Source organism: Erinaceus europaeus, chromosome 8 (genome assembly GCF_950295315.1).
Source record: "Erinaceus europaeus chromosome 8, mEriEur2.1, whole genome shotgun sequence".
In the NCBI taxonomy this organism is placed as follows: domain Eukaryota; kingdom Metazoa; phylum Chordata; class Mammalia; order Eulipotyphla; family Erinaceidae; genus Erinaceus; species Erinaceus europaeus.
In genome coordinates, this window is record NC_080169.1 from 43,441,572 (window position 1) to 43,463,500 (window position 21,929).

At 37.3% G+C, this 21,929-nt stretch overlaps 1 protein-coding gene and 1 long non-coding RNA gene across 2 annotated transcripts in view; one reads left to right on the forward strand and one right to left on the reverse strand.

Annotated features, from left to right (window-relative positions):
• Positions 1-21,929, forward strand: part of THSD7A (thrombospondin type 1 domain containing 7A) — a 581,601-nt gene that overhangs the window by 504,181 nt on the left and 55,491 nt on the right. Inside the window, exons 12-13 of the mRNA XM_007536219.3 lie at positions 3,600-3,794; positions 5,437-5,700. Of these exons, the coding sequence (XP_007536281.2) occupies positions 3,600-3,794; positions 5,437-5,700 (459 nt within the window). The remainder of the gene's footprint in view (positions 1-3,599; positions 3,795-5,436; positions 5,701-21,929) is intronic.
• LOC132539895 (uncharacterized) overlaps positions 1-21,929 on the reverse strand; it is a 375,892-nt gene that overhangs the window by 261,699 nt on the left and 92,264 nt on the right. The gene's annotated exons all lie outside the window — the stretch shown is intronic.

A 21,929-nucleotide genomic window follows, 5' to 3' on the forward strand; every position in this document is an offset into this window, starting at 1 on the left:
ATTCTGAAATAAAATTTGTGACCAAAAACATTGATAGAGAATCCAAAACATTACATATAGTTTCTAAAAACATTCATATTTGAACATTTTAAAGAGATTCAAATCAGACAAGAAGATAAAAGTAGTCTTGTTTCAAGTACTGGAATTTAGTTTCATAATTTTCTCTTACATTAAAGACAGTACAACCCTCTTCACAACTTGGGGTTTTGTGACCAAATATTTGATTTTCCATTTAGTCATCTTTGTAGTTCCTACAGATCATGACTAATGTCCTTTGTCTTGGGGCTTCTTGAGACAAATTTGGAATGAACTTTAAGAGACCAATTTTAAAGAGATTACCAATTTTTTTTACAGAATCTGCCATATTTCCATATGGCAAGTGTAAAGAGAACAGCAATATCACATTAGTTGATCAGTACATTGCATCATGTGAATTCCTCCTACACCAATTCATAGAAGATGTTCCTCAAAACTATATGATTACTTTTTTAATCCACTTTTAGTACAAGTTCTCTGAGCTAAGGATTAAAGTCCCCTTAATTTTATGTGCTCAATCATTGTTTACATATCCTTAGTACAGTGTTAGATTCATTAAATACGAAGGATTTTTAGGCTTTGCAATATGACTTTCTTGAGTTATGAATTCAGTGAGTCTAAAATTTAAATGTGTTTAAAACTTAAATATGTCTAAAGAAATATGAGCAACTTGAAAAATAGTTATATTCCTTGAGTTTGCACACAGGAGGAACTAATACTGGAACTCTGAGTTGAATGTCCAAGATTCTTCAATTATCTTAGTTTTTTTGTTGTTTTTGTTGTTACTATGATTTTTTTTGGTATGTTTGCTTATTTTTTTTTTTTTACCAGAACACTGATTACTTCTGGCTTATATTGGTACTGGAAAATGAACCTCAGGCATGGAAGTCTATTACACAAACTTCAAAGAAAGAAAGAGAGAGAGGTGTGTGTGAGGTATAGTGGGGAGATAGTAAATTTAAAAAACTTCCTGAGAGGTAGTTCAGTGGTACTGCTTTTGAGTTTCAAAGATGAAGTCTTGAGTTCAACTCCAGCACCACATATGTCACAATGTTGCTCTAGTCTCTCTGTCTCTCTCTCTTTCTCGTCATGTAAATAATAATGATGATGATGATGATAATAGCATAACAACATTTGGTGTTTCTATTGATAAGGAAATGTGCTACCTACTAGAACAGTGGTGTCAATCCACTGCTTCATATTTGAACCATCAGAAACTTTTAAATGATACTATTGTCTAGAAACCTGCCCTCAACTCAGTAAATCAGAATGCTTGTAATGTGCATGAATTCTTTCCCAAAATTATTCAGGTTACTGTAGAGAGGTTAAATTTGAGACATACTTAATCTTAGACTTATGTAAAGCATAGATCACTAGATAACATCTTCTTCAAGTACAGAGTCTTTTTTGACTCATTAATATTTTTTCTTTGTCACATATCTTTCATAAAAGCTACCACTGCCCACTCTAACAGACTTGTATATCATTAAAATTCAGAGACTCACGCTGACTGTGAGAGTCCTTGTTTTGTCATGTGTATAACATAGGTTAAAGCTCTGCCCCATCACAATTAGGGAATGTTGTGGTGTTTTTCTCTCTCTCCAACTTCCTTTCTCTTGCCGTATCTGAAAACATTGTCTAAGAGCAGTGATGCCTCAATGAGGGAAAAAATATTTAATAAAAGTTCAGGAGCCCTTCCCTCACTAAAATTATTAATGTCATTTTGCCTATGCCTCACACAGTCCTACACTGTTTTAGTGCACAGATACACAGAACTATGTCTACTCTAAATTCAAATCCTCACTCTCCTTCCTATAAATTGAGGTTATAATGCCAGGCTTTTCCACCTTAGTCATAGTGATAGACTTTTTAGCAGGTCAGGGACAAGTATTTTAGCCTAGACCATAAATCTAAAGTGGTCATGTAAATCACTCTAACTAGGACCATTTATGCTTAGTGCAATGAGATTTATCTTTTTAGGACCAACGACTAAATGTCCCATCTACTTCCTCAGTAAATGAAAGAACTGTTTTTAGAAATACTGAAGAGAAGTTTCAAAAGGGAAAAAAAAGACTTTAAAGATACTTCTTTAAAACTTGTTACCGTAAAGTAATTTTATATCTGTGTTCAGTTGTTCATTTGAAAAAAAAAATCAGTAGAACAACAATTTGGGGAAAAAATTGATCATTTGCCAGGCCTAAATATAATTATAAAAGTGTTAATGGTAGATTAACATTAATGGAAATTTTATTTTTTTATTTAACTGTTTTGTATTACTTCATGTAATGAGTATTATTTTATATCATATAGAACTTCACATGAGCGAGACAGAGAGAAATTAGAGCACCATTCTGAATATATGAGGTGCTGGTGATCAGCCAGGAGCTCTGAGCATGCAAGTCCTAAGCTCTATTAACATGGATTCTTTAATTTTTTTATCTTTATTTTATTTATTGACTAGAGACAGCCAGAAATATAGAGACAAGGGGGTGATAGAGAGGGAGAGATAGACAGAGACATCTGCAACATTGCTTCACTATTCGCAAAGCTTTCCTCCTGCAGTGGGGACTGGGGACTTGAAACCAGGTCCTTGCACATTGTCACATGTGAGCTCAACCAGGTCCCCTAACTTGGATTCTTCTACCCAATCACAAACATTTTATCTTCACACCCATGGCTGATATTTGTACATTTAAAGAATTTGTCAGCAGAGGAGGTAAAGGACTTTGATAATATACCACATTGCCCCCTAACCCCCACTATACACTCCGTACAGCTCAACAAACTTCAAAAAACTTAAATACTTTCTATGTAGAATACAATTTTAACACAGATTTCCTAAGTACTGTCTCTCCACAAAACCTTCCAATACATTTCTTGCCACTGAGATATAGAAATCCTAAAAATGACCAAAGTTAAAAACAAGTGTTAAAGGTATGTGGTATCTTCCAGTACCTCCATAAAATAAATTATATTCAACATAAACTATTATCAAAACTTATGTATTATTTATTCATCTCATAAATAATTTATTTCCAAGTGTGACTCGAAATCCTTAATAATATGTAATAGCTGTTAAATGCTAAATGTGTGTGAGGAGGAGCTTCTGAGATACTAAAAACATTGATTATTCATTACTTAAAAAAGAAAAAAAGAGGGGCCGGGTGGTGGTGCACCTGGTTGAGTGCACATATTACAGTGCCTAAGGACCCAGGTTCGAGTCCCCAGTCCCCACCTGCAGGGGGAAAGCTTCACCAGTGGTGAAGCAGGACTGCAGGTGTCTTTCCGTCTCTCTCCCTGTCTATCATCCCCTTCCCTCTCAATTTCTGGCTGTGTCTATCCAATAAATAAATAAAGACTACAAAAAATTTTTTAAAAAAGAGAACTCCATGATCAATTTTATAACTACTGTGATTATTAGAAACCTCTGTGTCAAATTTCTGCTGCAAATAAAGAATTAAGAGGATTCAATTGATTGTGTGAGAAAATGTTGGCTAAATTTTGCTTGTGAGCAATTACAGATATTCAGATTTGATATAGACAGCTTTGTTCTTTTTCTCTAGCCATTACCTGTCGAAAACAAGATGGAGGGCAGGCTGGCATCCATGAATGCCTCCAATATGCAGGCCCTGTGCCAATACTCACACAAGCCTGCCAGATCCCCTGCCAAGATGACTGCCAGTTTACCAGCTGGTCCAAGTTTTCTTCATGCAATGGAGACTGTGGTGCTGTTAGGACCAGAAAACGTGCTATTGTTGGTAAGAACAACTGGGATGCTAAAGCCAACACTTGTCAGGACAGAAAACACAATAAAAGTCAGACTGAGAAAATTCTAACAACATATTTGGAAAGCGCATAGAACATACTTATTATTCTATATTCATACTTGAAGGGCCAGTACATTGTAGTTTAAGTTGTTAATGATAAATGCATTATATACTTTTGGTAGTAGAAAGAATAGGAGATATTGAAAATTAAACTCTGTCTCCCTATACAGTATGTGGTAGATTGCTTTTTTCGGTTCATATGTATACTTTGGATGAATTGCCTGAAGGCTAATGTTTAGAGAATTTTTTTATTCCCTTTTGTTGCCCTTGTTTTTTATTGTTGTGGTATTATTCTTGTTCTTGATGTCGTCATTATTGGATAGGACAAAAAGAAATGGAGAGAGGAGGGGAAGACAGAGAGGGGGAGACCTGCAGACCTGCTTCACCACTTATGAAGCGACTCTCCTGCAGGTGGGGAGCCGGGGCTCAAACCCAGATCCTTACTCCAATCCTTGCTCTTTGCACCACCTGTGATTAGCCCACTGTGCTACCGCCAGACTCCCGAGAAATGTTTTTAGAGAATGAGAGGAAAGGTTGCCTCTTCTTCTTCTTCTTCTTTTTTTTTTTACTATTATTCTCACTTATTAGTCTTCATCTCCAAGAAAGAGGAATATGACTTTAATCCTGTGTCTGAAAGTTGCCTTTTGAAAGGTAAATCCATTGGAAAAAAAAATATGAGATAATGAATATCAGAAACTATCATATGAATTGAATATAAAAGCTTTGGCATTTGAAAATATTGTCAGTAGCAAAAGAAATCTAGATATCTGTGCTAGGAAACTAGTAATTTATATTATAAATTTTAAAAATGAACTTCCTGATTGATGATGGTATAAGGAAGCTAATGAAAATCAGGTGTAAGTATGTGTTAAACATATAGAATAATATGCACAATCATTAGTATATATAAGACATGACACACCGTAATAAATAGTAATTGAATATATATAGTCTAACAGAAATAGTGATATGTTTCAAGCACATTTATTTTTGCAAGACTAGTTTTAATTTTAAAATGAATTTTATTTAGATTTATATCCAAATGATTTGTGTTTTATCCTAATATGTTCACATTTAATATCCCATACATTAATTATAAAATTCTTTCAAAATTATTTTTACAGAATAATATAAAATGCTAAAAAAATCAAATACAAAATGTTATTTTCTGTATCACCATACTATATAAATATACTATTATGTGAACTTTGCAAAAGACTTCTGCAGTTCATTACAGTGATTCTTTCCATTTTATGTTTTGCTCATAACCTAAAAGGAGAGAGCTGGGCAATTAGGTAAAACTCCCTAATCAGTGAAACTACAGGATTATTTGAGAGGATTTTAACTATTCTGAGTGCAAAATTCAACACTATACTTAGTGACTTACACAAAAAGAATTTTTTTAATGAAAAAATTCCCCCAAAAGTACTAACAAGGGTTTATATAGAAAGAACCACAAGGTGAGAAAAATGGTATTTGCTATAATTGAACAAGTGGGAAAAGGAAGTTTAGAAAACTTAGAAATGCTTGAAATTAATATTTTCCAAATTAAATTGTACTATCTCCTTCACAGGAAAAAGTAAAAAGAAGGATAAATGCAAAAATTCTCATTTGTACCCCCTGATTGAGACTCAGTATTGTCCTTGTGATAAATATAATGCGCAGCCTGTGGGAAACTGGTCAGACTGCATCTTACCAGAGGGGAAAGTAGAAGTATTACTGGGTGTCAAAGCACAAGGAGACATCAAGGAATGTGGTCAAGGATATCGTTATCAAGCAATGGCGTGCTATGATCAAAGTGGCAGGCTTGTGGAAACGTCCAGATGTAACAGCCATGGTAATTCAATTTTTCTTCATTATTATATGTGTTCTATTGGAGAATAAAGTGGATAAATATTGCATGTATTTGAATGGAGGAAAATGAAGGTTTGCAGAAGTATACTCTAACTTGAGTACTAGAAGGCAGCAAATAACACATACATCATTTACATGTAAAAAAAAATAATAGTGACCTTTGGCACAGAGGTTATTGATCAGTATTGAACTAAGTCCCAAAGTTGGTGGCCTATATGTAGACTATAATGGTGCCAAAACATTTCTTGGGGGTTATCAAGAATCTTATTGAATGGACCCAGCAGTCCCCAAAATATCTGTGTATAAAAAGGAGGAAAGACAAGCTAAGATCTAAACCCTGTGTTTTCAATTTAATTAACATTATATAGTGCATTACACAAATTTCAAGTGTCCATGAAAACTTGCATGATATATGCTACATGAGTTGACCACTAAAGGTCCAGGCTATCCTTCAGCATAAAATTGCCAACTGTCCTGTTTTACCCATTCCTGCCCTTTTCGGTATCCACTAATTGGTCTTTACAACATATATAGCTTTATTTAGTTTATTTGTTTGTCTTTATCAATCTGGCTTATATGTCTAAGTATAATACTTTCTAGGTCTACCCTTGTCAGAAATTTTCATCTTCTACAGCTGGATAATATTTATTTGTGTGCATGTCACTCTGTGAGTAATTACATTGTCTCTAGTCCTTAACTATTGTAACTAATGCTGAAATAAATATACGGCTCTTCTAACTGTTGATATGCTATTCACATTACTGTTTTTTGTATTCTTTGGTTAAATACCAGAAGATAGAATAACTGAATAATGGGAAATTTCGACTGTTAATTTTTTAGAGAAGAATCCATACGGAAGAGCTGATATTTGATTATTGTTGTCGTTTTTATTCATTGTGTGGAACTGCTGCCTAGTGCATGCATAGTTATACACAGTTCGACCTTCTCGTGGTGCATCCCATGAGTACCCATTCATTGGGGAAACTGAGGATCCTTCCTAGCCAACTGAATCCACATGGATCCCAGTCACTTTCAAAGCCAGCAACAAGCAGCTCCTGACAGCTTTCAACCTGACGCTGTTGACTGGCTACGGAAGAAGGGCAAACGCTAGAAGAAGAATATCACAACCAGGCCAACTTTTTCACTCAGATAGAACAACAGAAAGAGAGAGAGAGGGTAGCATTAACTGTTCCCAGATATTGCACTTCATGTGTTTCTGGCCTTCTACATAGCAAGGCAGGAATTCTGTTTTTTTAAATGCCGAGTTTTATAAATTCTTTGTATATTTTGAATATTGACTCCTCATTAGAAGTATACTTTGTAAATATTTTCTCTCATTCAGTGGAATGTCTTTTTTTTTATTTGATGCAAGTTTCATTCACTGTAGAGAAGTTTTATTTATGTAGTCTACTTTCTTAGTTTTACTTTTTTTTTCCTATTGCAACTGAGTTCAAGTCCCAAAACATCTCTAAATCTGATGTCAAGTAGCATCTTATCTACATTTTCTTCTATGAATTTTATTGTTACAGACCCTAAGTACAAGACTTTATCCACTTTAATTCATTTTATATTATTTTTTTATTTATAAAAAAAAGAAACATTGACTAAACCACAGGATAAGAAGGGTACAACTCCACACAATTCCCACCACCAGAACTCTGTATCCCATCCCCTCCCCTGATAGCTTTCTTATTCTTTAACCCTCTGGGAGTATGGACTCAAGTTCATTGGGAGATGCAGAAGGTGGAAGGTCTGGTCTCTATAATTGCTTCCCCGCTGAAAATGGGCGTTGACATATCGATCCATACTCCCAGCCTGTCTCTTTTTTTCCCTAGTTGGCTATACTGTCTGTTTCATTGATCCATGTCTATTTATAGTATTTAACATTATTCTGATCATTTTGAATTATATTTTAAAGTCTGGAAGTACAATTAGCTAATTTTTGTTTGTTTTTACTCTGCAATATTTTCACTGGTTCTGTGACATTTGTTGCTAGAAATAGGTTTTATTGTTTTTTGCTCCATTTCAGTGAACTCAGACTTTCAATTATCAAACTAACAAGATCTGTAATGTGCCCAATATGTCATTAAGTGCTGGAGAAAATTGGGTTTGGCCTTTTTAAGACATGAAAATAAGAAATACAGTAAAAAACATAACACTATAAATAAAAGAATAGTGTTCTGGTCTTTGTCTTTTTACACAGTAAATAAAAAAAACTAAAATAAAAATAATAAATAATTACCATAAATTTGTGATGAGTGGCCATTTTTGACCCAAGTATATAGTGAATTCTTAGATTAAAAGTATTAATAGAGTCAGTTTTAGGTAATATTTTATCATTATTCCTTTATTTTACTGCATTTATTTTTTTTCTAATGGAATGAAATTAAATTAACAATAGGTCAGTCTGAATACTAAATGGCATGCATTTGTAAACACTGGATGATAATTATTCTTTTTTTATATATAGACAACTTTAAAAAATTAAATTGCTAGAAAGGGAGTACATGGTATTTACCCTCCAACCTTACTGAAATAACTTCTGTTATTGCCAAAGCCCCCCTACAGTCATATTAGATGGTTTGGCAAGCATAAATTAATCAATATACTCATTTTTATGAACCATAAAAAATATAATGGAAGCACATTCATTAGATTTGCTTCAACTTGTCTTTAAAAGAGCTTCACACAAAAAAAGTATCCTTTCCTTTTTTTTTTCCAATTTCAATATCACTTTATTGAGGAAATGTTGATTTACAGGAAAATTGTTGTCACAATAGTACATTCAAGGGGCCGGGTGGTGGCGCACCTGGTTGTGCACACTATTACAATGCACAAGGACTCAGGTTCGAGATCCTGGTCCCCACAAAGGACCCTGCAGGGGGAAAGCTTTGCAAGCAGTGAAGCAGTGCTGCAGGTGTCTCTGTCTCTTTTCCTCTCTATCACCCCCACCCCTTGATTTCTGGCTGTCTTTATCCAATAAATAAAGATAATAAAAGAAATTTTAAAAATAGTATATAACAGGGCAACAAAAGGGAATAAATAAATTAAATAAATATATAAAAAAATAGTATATTAACACTTCACCCTCAACAAAACCATCATCTTATACTTTTTTAGGTGCCCAATCTTTTCTTAATATCTGTACTTCTCTCCCTTCTCTGAGTCCCTAAATTTACTGCAACAGACTACAGTTGATTGAGGATTCAACCTTTACTGTTGTTTGCTTTGTTTCTTAGAGTCCAACAGTACATGAGGTCATTGGTATTCATTCCTTTCCTTCTAGCTTATCTCACTCAGTGTGATTCCATCTAGCTCTATCTATGTTGTAACTAAGAAGAATAAGTCATAATTTGGTATAGTTGTACAGTATTCTGTTGTATATATATGGCATGATTTTTTAAATTTAATCTGTTCTTGATTATGTCCCTTTTTTTTTGAAACTTAGCTCATATTCTAAATTTTGTCAAAGATTATTGATATCCCACCAGACAACTCCATGATATTTGAGCTTTTTATATGATTATATACTCACTTGTTCCGTCTAAGATTATCGCATGTCCCAACCTGCAGAGGGGTCACTTTGCAAGTGGTGAAATAGGTCTGCAGCTGTCTTTCTTTCCCTCTCTCTGTCTTCCCTCCTCTCTCGTTTTCTGTACTATCCAACAACAGCAACAGCAGCAGCAACAACAACAGAAAAAAATGGCCTCCAGGAGCGGTGGATATATAGTGCAGGCACTGAGCCCCAGCAGTAATCCTGAAAGAAAAAGAAAGAAAGTGCAAAAAAGAAAGAAGAGATAAAGAGATTACATGTACTTAAAATAACAACTACTAAAATAATTCATTATTGGGACTGAGGAGACAGCATAATTGTTATTTTAAAATAAATAAAACCCTTCATGCCTGAGGTTCTGAAGTCTCAGGTCCAGTACCATAAACCAGAGTTGATCAGTGCTCTGTTCTCTTTCTGCCTATATCTTTCTCTCTATATATTTCTCATAAAAAATTTAATAAAAGATTTTTTTAAAAATTCATCATTTATGGTACATTGATAGCCATTGCTAAGAGTTACTATTTTATTCTGTACATAGCTTAAGTGCTATAGGTTAGACACTAGGAAAAAAATGTAAATATTTTTCCTATCCTAGGATAATAAGACGATAATATAGGTAATTAATTGGTCATTAAATAAAAATTGAAGATCACCTATAAAATACAGTTCTCCTGGAATGTCGCATATTCTTGCTTACATTTGAAATTGTGGCACAGGGGCAATCACCATGATAATCATTTGCTTATTAAATAACCTGTGCGCTTTCCACTCATATATTTCCACTTTTACCCTGATTTGTTAATCAGATATTTGAGTGTTTCAGTAAGCTACTTAACAGCTAGTCTTGGGTTTTGTTTGTTTGTTTGTTTGGGGGGATGGAAATATTTGATTACTTAAAAAAAGATGAAAGACTACAAACTGAATTTAAATTGACCAAATATAATAGTTCAAATTCGGAACTGTCAAATCAAAATGTGAACAACAATGCAGTACGATGTTCTAACAGAGAAAAAAGCCTATATAGAAAAACGATTAGTTAATAATGAGTTGAAGTTTATAGAGTGTATAAATTCTTTTTTAAATTTCTTTATTGAGGGATTAATTGTTCATAATCAACAGTAAAATACAATAGTTTGTACATGCATAACATTTCCCATTTTTCTGATCTTCTTTGTCAGCTTTTGCCTATAAGTGAAATCATCCCATATTCATCCTTCTGTTTCTGACTTATCTCACTTAAGATGATTCTTTCAAGCTCCATCTAAGATGAAGTGAAGTAGGTGAAATCACCATTTTTAATAGCTGAATAGTATTCCATTGTGTATGAAGACCGTAACTTGCTCAGCCACTCAGCTGCTGTTGGAGACCTGGGTTACTTCCAGATTTTGGCTATTATACATTGTGCTTTTATAAAAATAGGTATACACAACTCTTTTTGAATGGGTATGTTTGGTTCCTTAGGACATATCCCCAGGAGAGGAATTGCAGGGTCATAGAGTAGGCCCACTTCTAGAGACAGTATATAAATTCTGATGTTATTTAATTTAGATTTTTGTGACCCAGTTTTGAAATCAGCCCACACTACACTGGGAAAAGTTTCATTGCTGTGAATTCTTTCTCCCATTCCCCCTTTTTAGATGTCTGAAATAGCCCAGGACAGTGAAGCCTTGGTGATAACAAAAACAAAACAAAACAAAACAAAGAGAAACAAAAAGCAATAATGTCATATAAATTTTACAAGTAAAACAAAGCCTTTTAATGTGAAAGTTTTGAGATGTAACTATAGTTTATCCTTATATGGCAACATTTTTTAAACTACTGCATATTCCATACCCTTATTTCACCAGCCCTGTACATGTAATAATCCTTTGATTTCAAAGCACTCATTGTGTTTAAATGACCATCTCTAGCTATTGCAAAGACTAAAAAAGCCAGAACTCCCAGCTTCTGCACCACATAAATAATTTTAGTCCATACTCCCCACCCCGGGGGGTGGAGAAATGTTAGGGGAAGATGAGTAGAAGGCTCTGAACTCTAATTCCATCAATACCTGGAGAGAAAAAAGGATAACAAGAATAATATTCAGAAGTAGCAATAAGTGTAGGTGTGACTTTGAATTAAAGAGAGGGGAGAACCATAGAATAAATGGGCAAATATATATAAATATAGTTACAGAAATAATTGTAGACTCATATCTGTGATCTTGGGAGAACTACTACAGTTTACAGTGGAGGGAATGAGGACAAAGAACTCTGGAAATGGGAACAGTGTGGAATTATACCCCTGTTGTCTCATAATTTTGTAAATCAACATAAAGTCACTAATAAAATTAAAAATATATATATTCCAGGTATATTTGTGGTACAAGTGAATTTTAATAATTAACCTTATATTCAATTTTCATATATACTGTAGTTCAAGTATCTTCTTTTTAGTCAGTGCATGGACCTCAGGGTATATCTGATAAAAACAGTTATGTGTATGCATGAGTCGATTTCTTAATCCACATGGATATGCAACCATAAGATAATTAAAATGTACTACTTTTTGTACTGAGATTCAATAGATTATATAAGTGTAAAAGATTAGTTAGAAACAAATTGAATGAGAAATTATTCCTATCATACAAGATCTTGCATTTGAAAAAAAGCATGCATATTTAATTAAACTAGGCAGAAAACATCATAAAGAAATAGACTCTTGGAAACAAACCAAACTATAGTTTCTCCAGAAACTTTTTTTCAATTAGTGGTATTTTTCAATCTCTAACTCATTTCGGATTTTAAATCTCTATCTAATATCCCAGGTACAGTTACTATCACTATTGCCAGTATCCTTCACAACTGCTATGTTTTTCCCTTTCAACTGTAAGGTAGACAGCAGGTGAGGGATAATTTTTTTCTTGCAGTAATAACTGCAAATTCTAGAGAAAGAAAGAAGGAAGGGGAGACACTGAAAATACTTGTATACAAAAAATGAGAGCATCTACCTAGAGTTGAATTACAGTAAAATGAGGCTGCTGAAAGTATTCTCAAATAGGCTTCAGGAAGAAATATATAGAGGTGATAAGTGAGAGACTTTTGCCCCACCCCCCAGAGTCCTTTCCTTTGGTGCAATACACCATACTCCAAGTTCTGCTTCATGTTTCCCCTCCTGTTCTTATTTCTCAATTTCTGTCTGTAAGTGAGATTACCCCATATTCATCATCTTTCTCTTTCTGGCTTAGGTCCCTTAATATGATTCCTTAAGCTCCTTCCAAGATGAGATGAAGAAGGTTAATGCATCATTTTTAATAGCTGATAGATATATATATCAATTTTCTCACTACTTGTAAACTTCTCCCTGCTGTTAGAGACCAGGGACTTGAACCCAAATCATTTCACATTATAACATGTGCACTTAGTCAGATGAACAACTGCCCAGTCACTCTCTCTACCTTTAGTATAATATAAAGTTAAAATTTTAAATATTAGTCTTGAGTTAAAAAATAATATATGTTTGCAGTTTTTTTAGTTTGGTTGAATAAGTAGACAGGAAGACACATTCAAGCTTACATAACTTTATTCCCTTTTCTAATAAAATAAATATCTGAAGTGACAGTGTAATTCTGCTACCAACTACCTGAGTTTTGGCCAAACTGCACAGGTAAAAGAACCAATTACAAGTTTTTCTTCAGACACCAGCTGTAAGTTTCATGGGTCCTACACCAATTTTTCTGAAGCAGGCAACAGATTTAAAGGTCATCATTACCTCTCATGCTTGTTTATTTTCTGGAATGACTCAGAGAACTAAGAAAAGTACAATATGTACAGTTAAGTTTATTGTAGCAAAGAATATAAGTCAAAACCAGTTAAAGAAAGAAACACATGAATGAGATCTAAATGTTTTTTCAAACACTAGACTTCTTGTTTTTCATGAATACAGGGTAAATAATCCTTTAGGTATATAAATGTATATTACTAATCGAAGCTTGGCATCCAATAGTGTATTAGTATTTCACTATGCAGACATAATTAACTGAATAATCAAACACAGCTTCAGTCCCCAGGACTTAGACCCATGTCATGTGAATTAAAGTCCCCACTCCTAAACACATAAATGATCTTTTTGGTGTGACCAATCCTACAAATAACAACATTTAAGTTAAGGTCATGAAGGGCATTGGGTAGTAGCACACTCAATTAAACACACACATTATGATGCACACAAACCAGGTTAAAGGCCCCAATCTCCACCTGCAGGAGGAAAGCTTCTTGAGTGGTGAAGCCGTATTGCAAGTGTATTTATCTCTCACTCTCTATTTCCCACACCTCTTTAAATTGTTCTCCTCTTATAAAACTTAAAAAAAAAATTAAATGATTTTATGAGTTCTAACATGAATATCAAGACATCTTATTAGTTAAGGATTTTTCTGGCATTAGGAGCCACTTCCAAATAATCAGATAAAAATTTAGCAGCGATACTATCTAAAGCATAGGGAGGAGTGCTAAGTATAGGTAAGAAATCCTCCTTAAAGTTTTTGTTAAATTCATCTGTAAAATCATCTAGGCTTGGACTTTTGTTCTTGGGGAGATTTTTTAAGTTAATGTTTCAATTTCTATGGCTATTACGTGGTCTCTACCTGCTTTACCATTCCTCTTTTTTAGTCTTGAGAGAGTGTGTACATCTAAAAATGTATCCATCTCCTCCAAGTTCTCTAGGTTGGTGGCACATAGTTGTTCATAGAAACCTTTCATGATACTTTGAGTTTGTATAGTGTCTATTCTGATATTTCCTCTATCATTTATGATACAAATTATTGTTTTCCTTGTTTTTTAGTGAGTCTTGCCAGGGATTTTTAAAATTTTGTTTGCCATTTTAAATAATCAGCTTTTAGCTTCACTGATATTGAACATGTTTTTTTATTTTTTTGTTTTTGGTTTTCAGTGTTGATTTCTGCTTTGATTTTTGTTATTTCTCTCCTGCGTGTTTTAGCTTTTCTTTTTTATTTTTAAATCTTTCAGTTGTAAAGTCAAGTTATTTAATTGAGTTTTCTTGTTTCCTAGTGTGTGCATGAATGGCTATGAATTACCCTCTTATCACTGCATTAACTGTGTGTCAAATATTCTGATAGCTTGTGTGTTTATTTTCATTTGTTTCAAGCAATATTTTAATTTCCTCTTTAGTTTACTTTTTTACCCAATAGTTGTTGAGTTTCCGTATTTGTAGTTATCTCTGTTTTCTGTTGAATGTTAGTTTAGTTGCACTGTGGTCAAAGAAGATACTTGGAATTATTTTAATGCTTATTTTAATGCTATTTTTATAGCCTAGCATATGGCCTTTCTGTGAGAATGGGCATTTGAGAATAATGCATACTCCACTTTTCATGAGCATTTGAGAAGAATGCATGTTGTAGAGCCAGATGTTGTAGTGCGCGGGCCACAGAGAAGAGAGAGAGAGGGTCCGGAGCGAAGAGGAAACACAAATCTTTATTCACGCTGGCACCTCAGAGTTGGGTGTTAGAGAAGCAGGTTGGGCCACGTGGAGGTAGAGAAAATGGCCGCCTCACGCAGTAACCTTTCCTGCGTCTGAACACCAGAGTGGAGCGCCAGCAAGAGAGTGAGGTGCGGAAAACAAAGGGTTTTTATAGGAGTAGCTTTCGTGAGAATGGGAAGGGGGAGGAGTAACCATAGCACTCCAGGATAGGATGATAACTCTCGTGAGAATGGGAGGGGGAAGGAGTAACCAGAGCACTCCAGATATCGCGGGGATATAGACAATGTCCTGAGGGCACAACATGGCTGAACAAGCACTCCAAGAATGTCCCAACTCTCCAGGGAACTAGCAGTAGCCTGAGGGGACAACATGGCAGATATGACTACATTGGCACAATTTCCCAGCATCTCCCACTTTCCTTTTATCTAATGCCCAGGGCAACAGTGTGTAAAGTCTATGAACTACTCAGGGTCAGTCTATGAAAAACCATCAACGTGAAGGGAAGGAAGCTGCTGTAAAATTGTCTAAAGTGTCCAAAGGGTATACCAGCAAGTCCGATAGAAGTCTCAGTCCAAAGTAGGTGACTAGGGGGAGAAATGGCAGGGGATGAAATGCTGCATGAGGAAGGTCAGCCTCTGGAATTCTGCTTTTCTGTAGATTGTGAGCTGGAACCGCCAAAACGTGACAGGTCAAAGCAAAAGCAGGAAAGGCAGACAGGCAGTAAAAAGGTTTTGTCCTTGGAGTCTGTGAATCAGATTAGAAGGTTTACCAGAGAGGAGGGAGAGAATCGAACAAGGTGCATGTCCTGGAGGGCCTGGTTAACCCTTTCCAGTGCCATGGAGGCCTCAGGAGTTAACTTATGTTTTGAGGAGGGCTGTTTGTTTCCTTTTAACAGGTCAAACAGTGGTTGGAGGCAGCTTGTAGGCAGATAGAGATACTGCCTAAGCCAATTTAAATTTCCTAGAAAACTTTGTTGTTTTTTTTTTAAATATTTTATTTTATTTATTTATTCCCTTTTGTTGCCCTTGTTGTTTTATTGTTGTAGTTATTATTGTTGTCATCGTCGTTGGATAGGACAGAGAGAAATGGAGAGAGGCGGGGAAGACAGAGGGGGAGAGAAAGATAGACACCTGCAGACCTGCTTCACCGCTTGTGAAGCGACTCCCCTGCAGGTGGGGAGCCGGGGTTCGAACCGGGATCCTTATGCCGGTCCTTGTGCTTTGCGCCACCTGCGCTTAACCCGCTGCACTACAGCCCGACTCCCCCTAGAAAACTTTGTAAAGAAGCAAGAGTAAGGTTAGAAGGGAAGGTAACATTAGGTTTTAAGGGACGAATTTGCGTTAGAGAAATCTCTGAACCTAGGAAGGATATTGGAGGGATTAGCTGTATCTTCTCAGGGGCTACATTAAGGCCGCTTTTCTTTAATGCAGGAATGAGAAAATCACGTAAGGCATAGAGATCTGTATCTGATTTTCCCCATATTAAAATATCATCTGTATAATGAAAAATATTAAGGCCCTTATGAATATATGGGACAAGGGCAGATTTAACAGCCTCCTGACAAATAGTAGGACTATTGGCCATACCCTGGGGCAGCACCACCCATTCAAATCTGTCAGCAGGGCTGGCGTTATTTATAGAAGGAACAGAGAAGGCAAAACATTTACAATCTTGTGGATGCAAGGGAATAGAGAAAAAACAATCTTGTATATCAATAGCTATGATTGGAATTCCTGTGGGAATTGCAGAAGCAAGAGGCAAACCCCTTTGGAGCCCCAGACCTGCATGGTTTTATTTACTGCATGGAGATCTTGAAGGAGGCACCATTTTCCCGAGCGCTTTTTAATCACAAAGACAGGAGTATTCCATGGGCTTCGAGAATGGCGAATGTGTCCTAAGGACAACTGATCTCAGACGAGCTCTTTTAAAATTTCTAGTTTATCCCTAGGTAAAGGCCACTGTTCCACCCAGACAGACTCATTAGAAAGCCAGCTTAAGCGGGGTGTTTGGCTACGAACAGTGGCATTTAGTATTGGGGGTGCTGATTAGACCTGGTCTCGAGGGAACGGGTGTTACACTCTGCAGAGGCATCTGTGGATATCCTAACATCAAGACATTGTAGAAGATCCCTGCCCAATAGGTTGGTGCTAATATTAGCTACCAAAGGGCGGAAGTGTCCAGTAGAACCTTCCGGGTCTTCCCACATGAGCGAGTCTCATGTGCAAAATGATTGGGTCACCCCTCCTACTCCATGTATACTGGGTCCAGGGATGAGTTCCCAATCTTGGGGAACCTCTTCTTGCCTTAAAATCGTCTTTGCTGCCCCCGTGTCAATCAAAAATTTAAAAGGAATATTGCCAATCTTTACTTTCATAGAAGGGTTACCTTGTTCTAGAACAGGAGTGGTCCACAAAATCTCAGGCCCCAAATTTGTACCATTCAGGGGCAAACCATCTTTATGAAATTGGGACCAACAATCTCTCTTCCAATGAAACCCTTTACGACATCTTGGACAAACATTTCGTGGCCTCTGGCTCCCTGACTGAAAGCAGGGTTGCTCTGACTGGAGGCGTGGTCACTCTAACTGGAGGCGGGGTTTCCCTGACTGGAGGCGTGGTCGCAGCTTATCAGGACATTGGTTACGCCAATGTCCTTGGTGACCGCACTGAAAGCAGGCCCCATTGTGATTATGTGGGGTAACTGCATAAACCTGTGTCATAGCGGATGCCCCATAATTGCCTGATGTAAGTTCCTGTGTCGCTAAAATCCAGTTATCTGGGTGTAGGTGTTTAAGATTAAGGCATGCCTGATGGAATTGTGGTATCATGCCTTCCCAGACAATAGAGTGCAGGAGTAGTGAGCGGATGTCAGGATTATAAACCTTTCTCTCTAAGCTTGTCTTCACCCTTGAGATGAAGCTCACTAATGATTCATCAGTGCCTTGGCGAATAGAGTTAATGGGAACTGATGAATCTACATTGGGTGGGGTCACCCTTTCCCATGCTTGTGTTGCGCAGATGCGTACCTGTTCAAAATAACCGGTTGGAAACCTGGCTTCTGCCTGCTGAGCTCCAGATTCATAAGCTCCTTCTCCAAGCAAAGAAAGCATCAGAATCCCATTCTACCTGTTTGTTACTATTTTCCTGCAACTGTCTAGAGCACTCATTGCGGAAGTATGCCTTCCACTGTAGGTAGAGGGGGTCTGGGAGTGCAGCATGAGCCAGATCTTTCCAATCTTGGGGCGTGATAAGATGGTGGTAAAAACTCCTTAAAACGGACTTGGTCCATGAAGCGTGCATTTCATCATCCCTGACTGCTTGTCTGAGTGTTTCGAGGTCTTTAGCGGAGTATGGCTGCCACGGCTGAGGGTTTTGTTTAGACGGGGCCACGTTTACCGGGAAGGTGTGGATTTGGTTCGATGACACTGGGGAGAGATCTACGGAAGTGGAAGGTGCCATGGAAACTGCTGTAGTGGCCGCAGGGGAAACTGAACACGTATCTACGGGGATGGAACTCTTGGGGTAGACTGCAAATGGTTTAAGGTCCTTAAATGCTGAAAAAAATATCCTTTAATTCTCGTATCTCAGCCACAAGGTCTCTTAATGATGACGTATCAGCAGGGGCTGGGGTCAGAGAAGCAGAAGCCTCAGGGGAAGCCAAAACCGGGCGGTAGGAGGAGGGGCTAGAGAACCGGAAGCCTCAGGGGAAACAGGGGGCAGGGCCAGAGAAGAAGGAACTGAACATGTGTCTGCGGGTGAAGGGGTCATGGAAGCCGCAGAAGGGACTGAGCACATGTCTGCAGGGACAGAAGTTTGGGTGCTGACTGCAAATCGCTTAGGGCATTTAGGTTGTAAGCACATATCTCTTAACTCTTGTATCTCAGGAGAAGCTGAACCCTGGGCGACAGGGGGCGGGGTCGGAGGAAGAGCTTCCGAACACGTGTACGTGTCTGTGGGAACGGAAATTCTGGGTCTATCTGCTGATCGCTGAGGGCGTCTTAAGCACATGTGCTTTAACTCTCATATCTCAGCCTCAAGGTCACTTATCCTCATGGCAGACCACGTTTTACATATCTTGTAAGTGGTGACCACAGTTATAAAAATCCAAGGGATAGCGAAAATTAAACCATCTGTGACAGCGTGAATCTGTCCCAGGGCAGAAGGAGATAATAACTGGGACACCTCCTCATAAAATGAAAAAATTCCCATGATGGAGGGAGATGCGGGGCCACAGAGGTGGGTGGATGCCACTTACCTGTGTCTGGGCAGCTTTTCTGGACCTCAGGCTGGGCGTGAGTGCGGGACACGTTGGGCGCCAGATGTTGTAGAGCCAGATGTTGTAGTGTGCGGGCCACAGAGAAGAGAGAGAGAGGGTCTGGAGCGAAGAGGAAACACAAATCTTTATTCACGCTGGCACCTCAGAGTTGGGTGTTAGAGAAGCAGGTTGGGCCACGTGGAGGTAGAGAAAATGGCCGCCTCACGCAGTAACCTTTCCTGTGTCTGAACACCAGAGTGGAGCGCCAGCAAGAGAGTGAGGTGCGGAAAACAAAGGGTTTTTATAGGAGTAGCTTTCGTGAGAATGGGAAGGGTGAGGAGTAACCATAGCACTCCAGGATAGGATGATAACTCTCGTGAGAATGGGAGGGGGGAGAAGGAACCAGAGCACTCCAGATATCGCGGGGATATAGACAATGTCCTGAGGGCACAACATGGCTGAACAGGCACTCCAAGAATGTCCCAACTCTCCAGGGAACTAGCAGTAGCCTGAGGGGACAACATGGCAGATGTGACTGCATTGGTACAATTTCCCAGCAAATGCACATTCCACTTTTTTGGTATGAAGAGTTATAGAGATATCTAGTAGGTCTAACCTATCCATCTCTTCATTTAATTCCCATTTCCTTATTGATTTTATTCCTTATTGATCTATCTGCTCGAGTGAGTGAGGGATTAAAATCCCCTACTATTACTGTGTTGTCATTTATGGTCATTCTCTTGTGTCTCAGTAACTGTTTTATATATTTAGCTTCCCCTTCATTTGGAGAATAAATATTGATTATTCTGAGCTCTTCTGGTTGACTCATCTCCTGAGCACTATGTAGTGCTAGCCTTATCTTTTATCACTTATAATCATTTTGAAATCAATTGTATCAAATTAATAAGGTTGTCCCTGCTTTGTTTTATTTTTGTTTGTTTGTGTTTTTTTGAGGGCCAATTGCTTGTATGATGGTTTTCTGTCCTTTTACTTTAAGCCTCTGTTGGGTCAAGTGGGTCTCCTACAGAAAGCATGATGATGCAGCATATAACTGCATCATCCTTCTTGATCCACACTCTTACTCTGTGCCTTCTGCTGGGTGAGTTTAGAACATTAACATTTAATATTACAAATTCTAGGGGCCAGGCAGTGGCACATTCAATTGAGCACACATATTACAATGTGCAAGGACCCAAGTTCAAGTGACTGGTTCCTACATGCACAAGGAAAGCAATGCTGCAGAAGTCTTTGTATCTCTTTACCTCTCTATCTCCCTACCCCTTCTCTCCTGGTATGGGATGAACATGAAGTGGTTGCCTCTTAGCAGGGTGCATCAGGTTTGTTGGTTGCAAAAGGTGAACTGTAGCTCCAGGCATCACAGCGTGAGCTAGATGTGACCTGGTGGTTTCTTGGCAGGATGTGCAATGGCCAGCAGTCATGAGAAGGGGGACTGTGTCTCCTGGTATGGGCTGGACATGATTCTGCTGTCTCTGGGTCAGGTGGGTCAGGCACACAGACTCTGGAGGGTTCTGGGGAAGGGTGTGCTCAATGACACCCAGGTGTCACAACAAGGGTTAAGCCATATATATTATGCAGCAGAAAGTACTAAGACTTTGCTGAAATTTATGGCCTTGATAGGTCAAAAATTACTTAAATCCAGTGTACTACTTTTCTATGAGCATAGTACACGCGTTAGCTATTTTGTCAAGTGTGTGATGTAGATGAGTCCAACTTTCACTTTGTTGAAGGAAACTTCAGTCCTGTCATTGCTTTCCCTATCTCTCTCTTGTCTCTGTCTCTCTGAGAATGTTAGCCCAAAATGTTAAAGACAAAAAAAAAAAGAACTTACCAATAAATGTGTCCATGTCATGACCCAAATAATTCTAAATGTGCCTGGCATTGAATAGCTCTCAGTATTGCACTACAACAGAGCTTCACAACACTAGCACTAGTATTGAAATTTTCTGAGAAAATCTATCCATACTTAGAAGATATGAAGAGATTGGCTTTGTATCAATATAAGAAGTAAAACAGTATTTTACTATAGTTATATAAATTTATCTGAATACTTCCCTTGCTCAATGCTGATTCATAATTTTCAATATATTATATGAACTTCAGTGGAACATTTAATTTAGGGATTTGAGTATGTCCATTGTGGTTTGATTTCATCTTGTTATCAAATTTTCAGTTTTGGAAGTGTTTAAATTAATTCTGCTCACTTGGGAATTTTTTAACACATTTTTTTCTCAATAAATTCAAACACTCAACAATCACAATAGATAGAGAACTGGCAGAGTGCACATTTTACCCTGATCAAGGATCTGTTTGAGCCCCTGACCACCACATGGGAGCACTTACATGGAGAAGCTCCAAAACAGCAGGGCTGCTGTGTCTGTCTTTCTGTCTTTTATTTTTCCCTTTATATATATGACTCTTTATCTATAAATAAATAAATAAAATTCCACGAGTAGCAGTAAAATCATTCAGGTGCAGAGCCTGGGCAATAACCCTGAAGGGAGAAAAAAAAACAGTAAAAGTACTCAATACTGATGGCAGTCATGTTATATACAATGTAATACTCATTTAAGCACAAAAGATTGTTTACGTGAATTTTGAAATTTCAGGCAGAGCTGCCCATTTTCAGAACTGTAAATATAATAATATTTTCAGGTACGTCGGGTTAAGTGCACGAGGAAATTATAATAATAATAATATTTTCTACATGCTTTAAAATGGATTATTTAATCCATCAACAGTGTACTTTTCAATAGTACACTATTGTAATTGTAAAGAGTGTTGAAAAGTCCTTTATCTGCACATTCATAATTCAAATAAATGAGGTGATTGACTATATCTCAAAAACTATTTGTCATCTGGCTGCCACTTTAAACATGCTAGTGTTTTTTATTCATTTCAATTTGAAATGA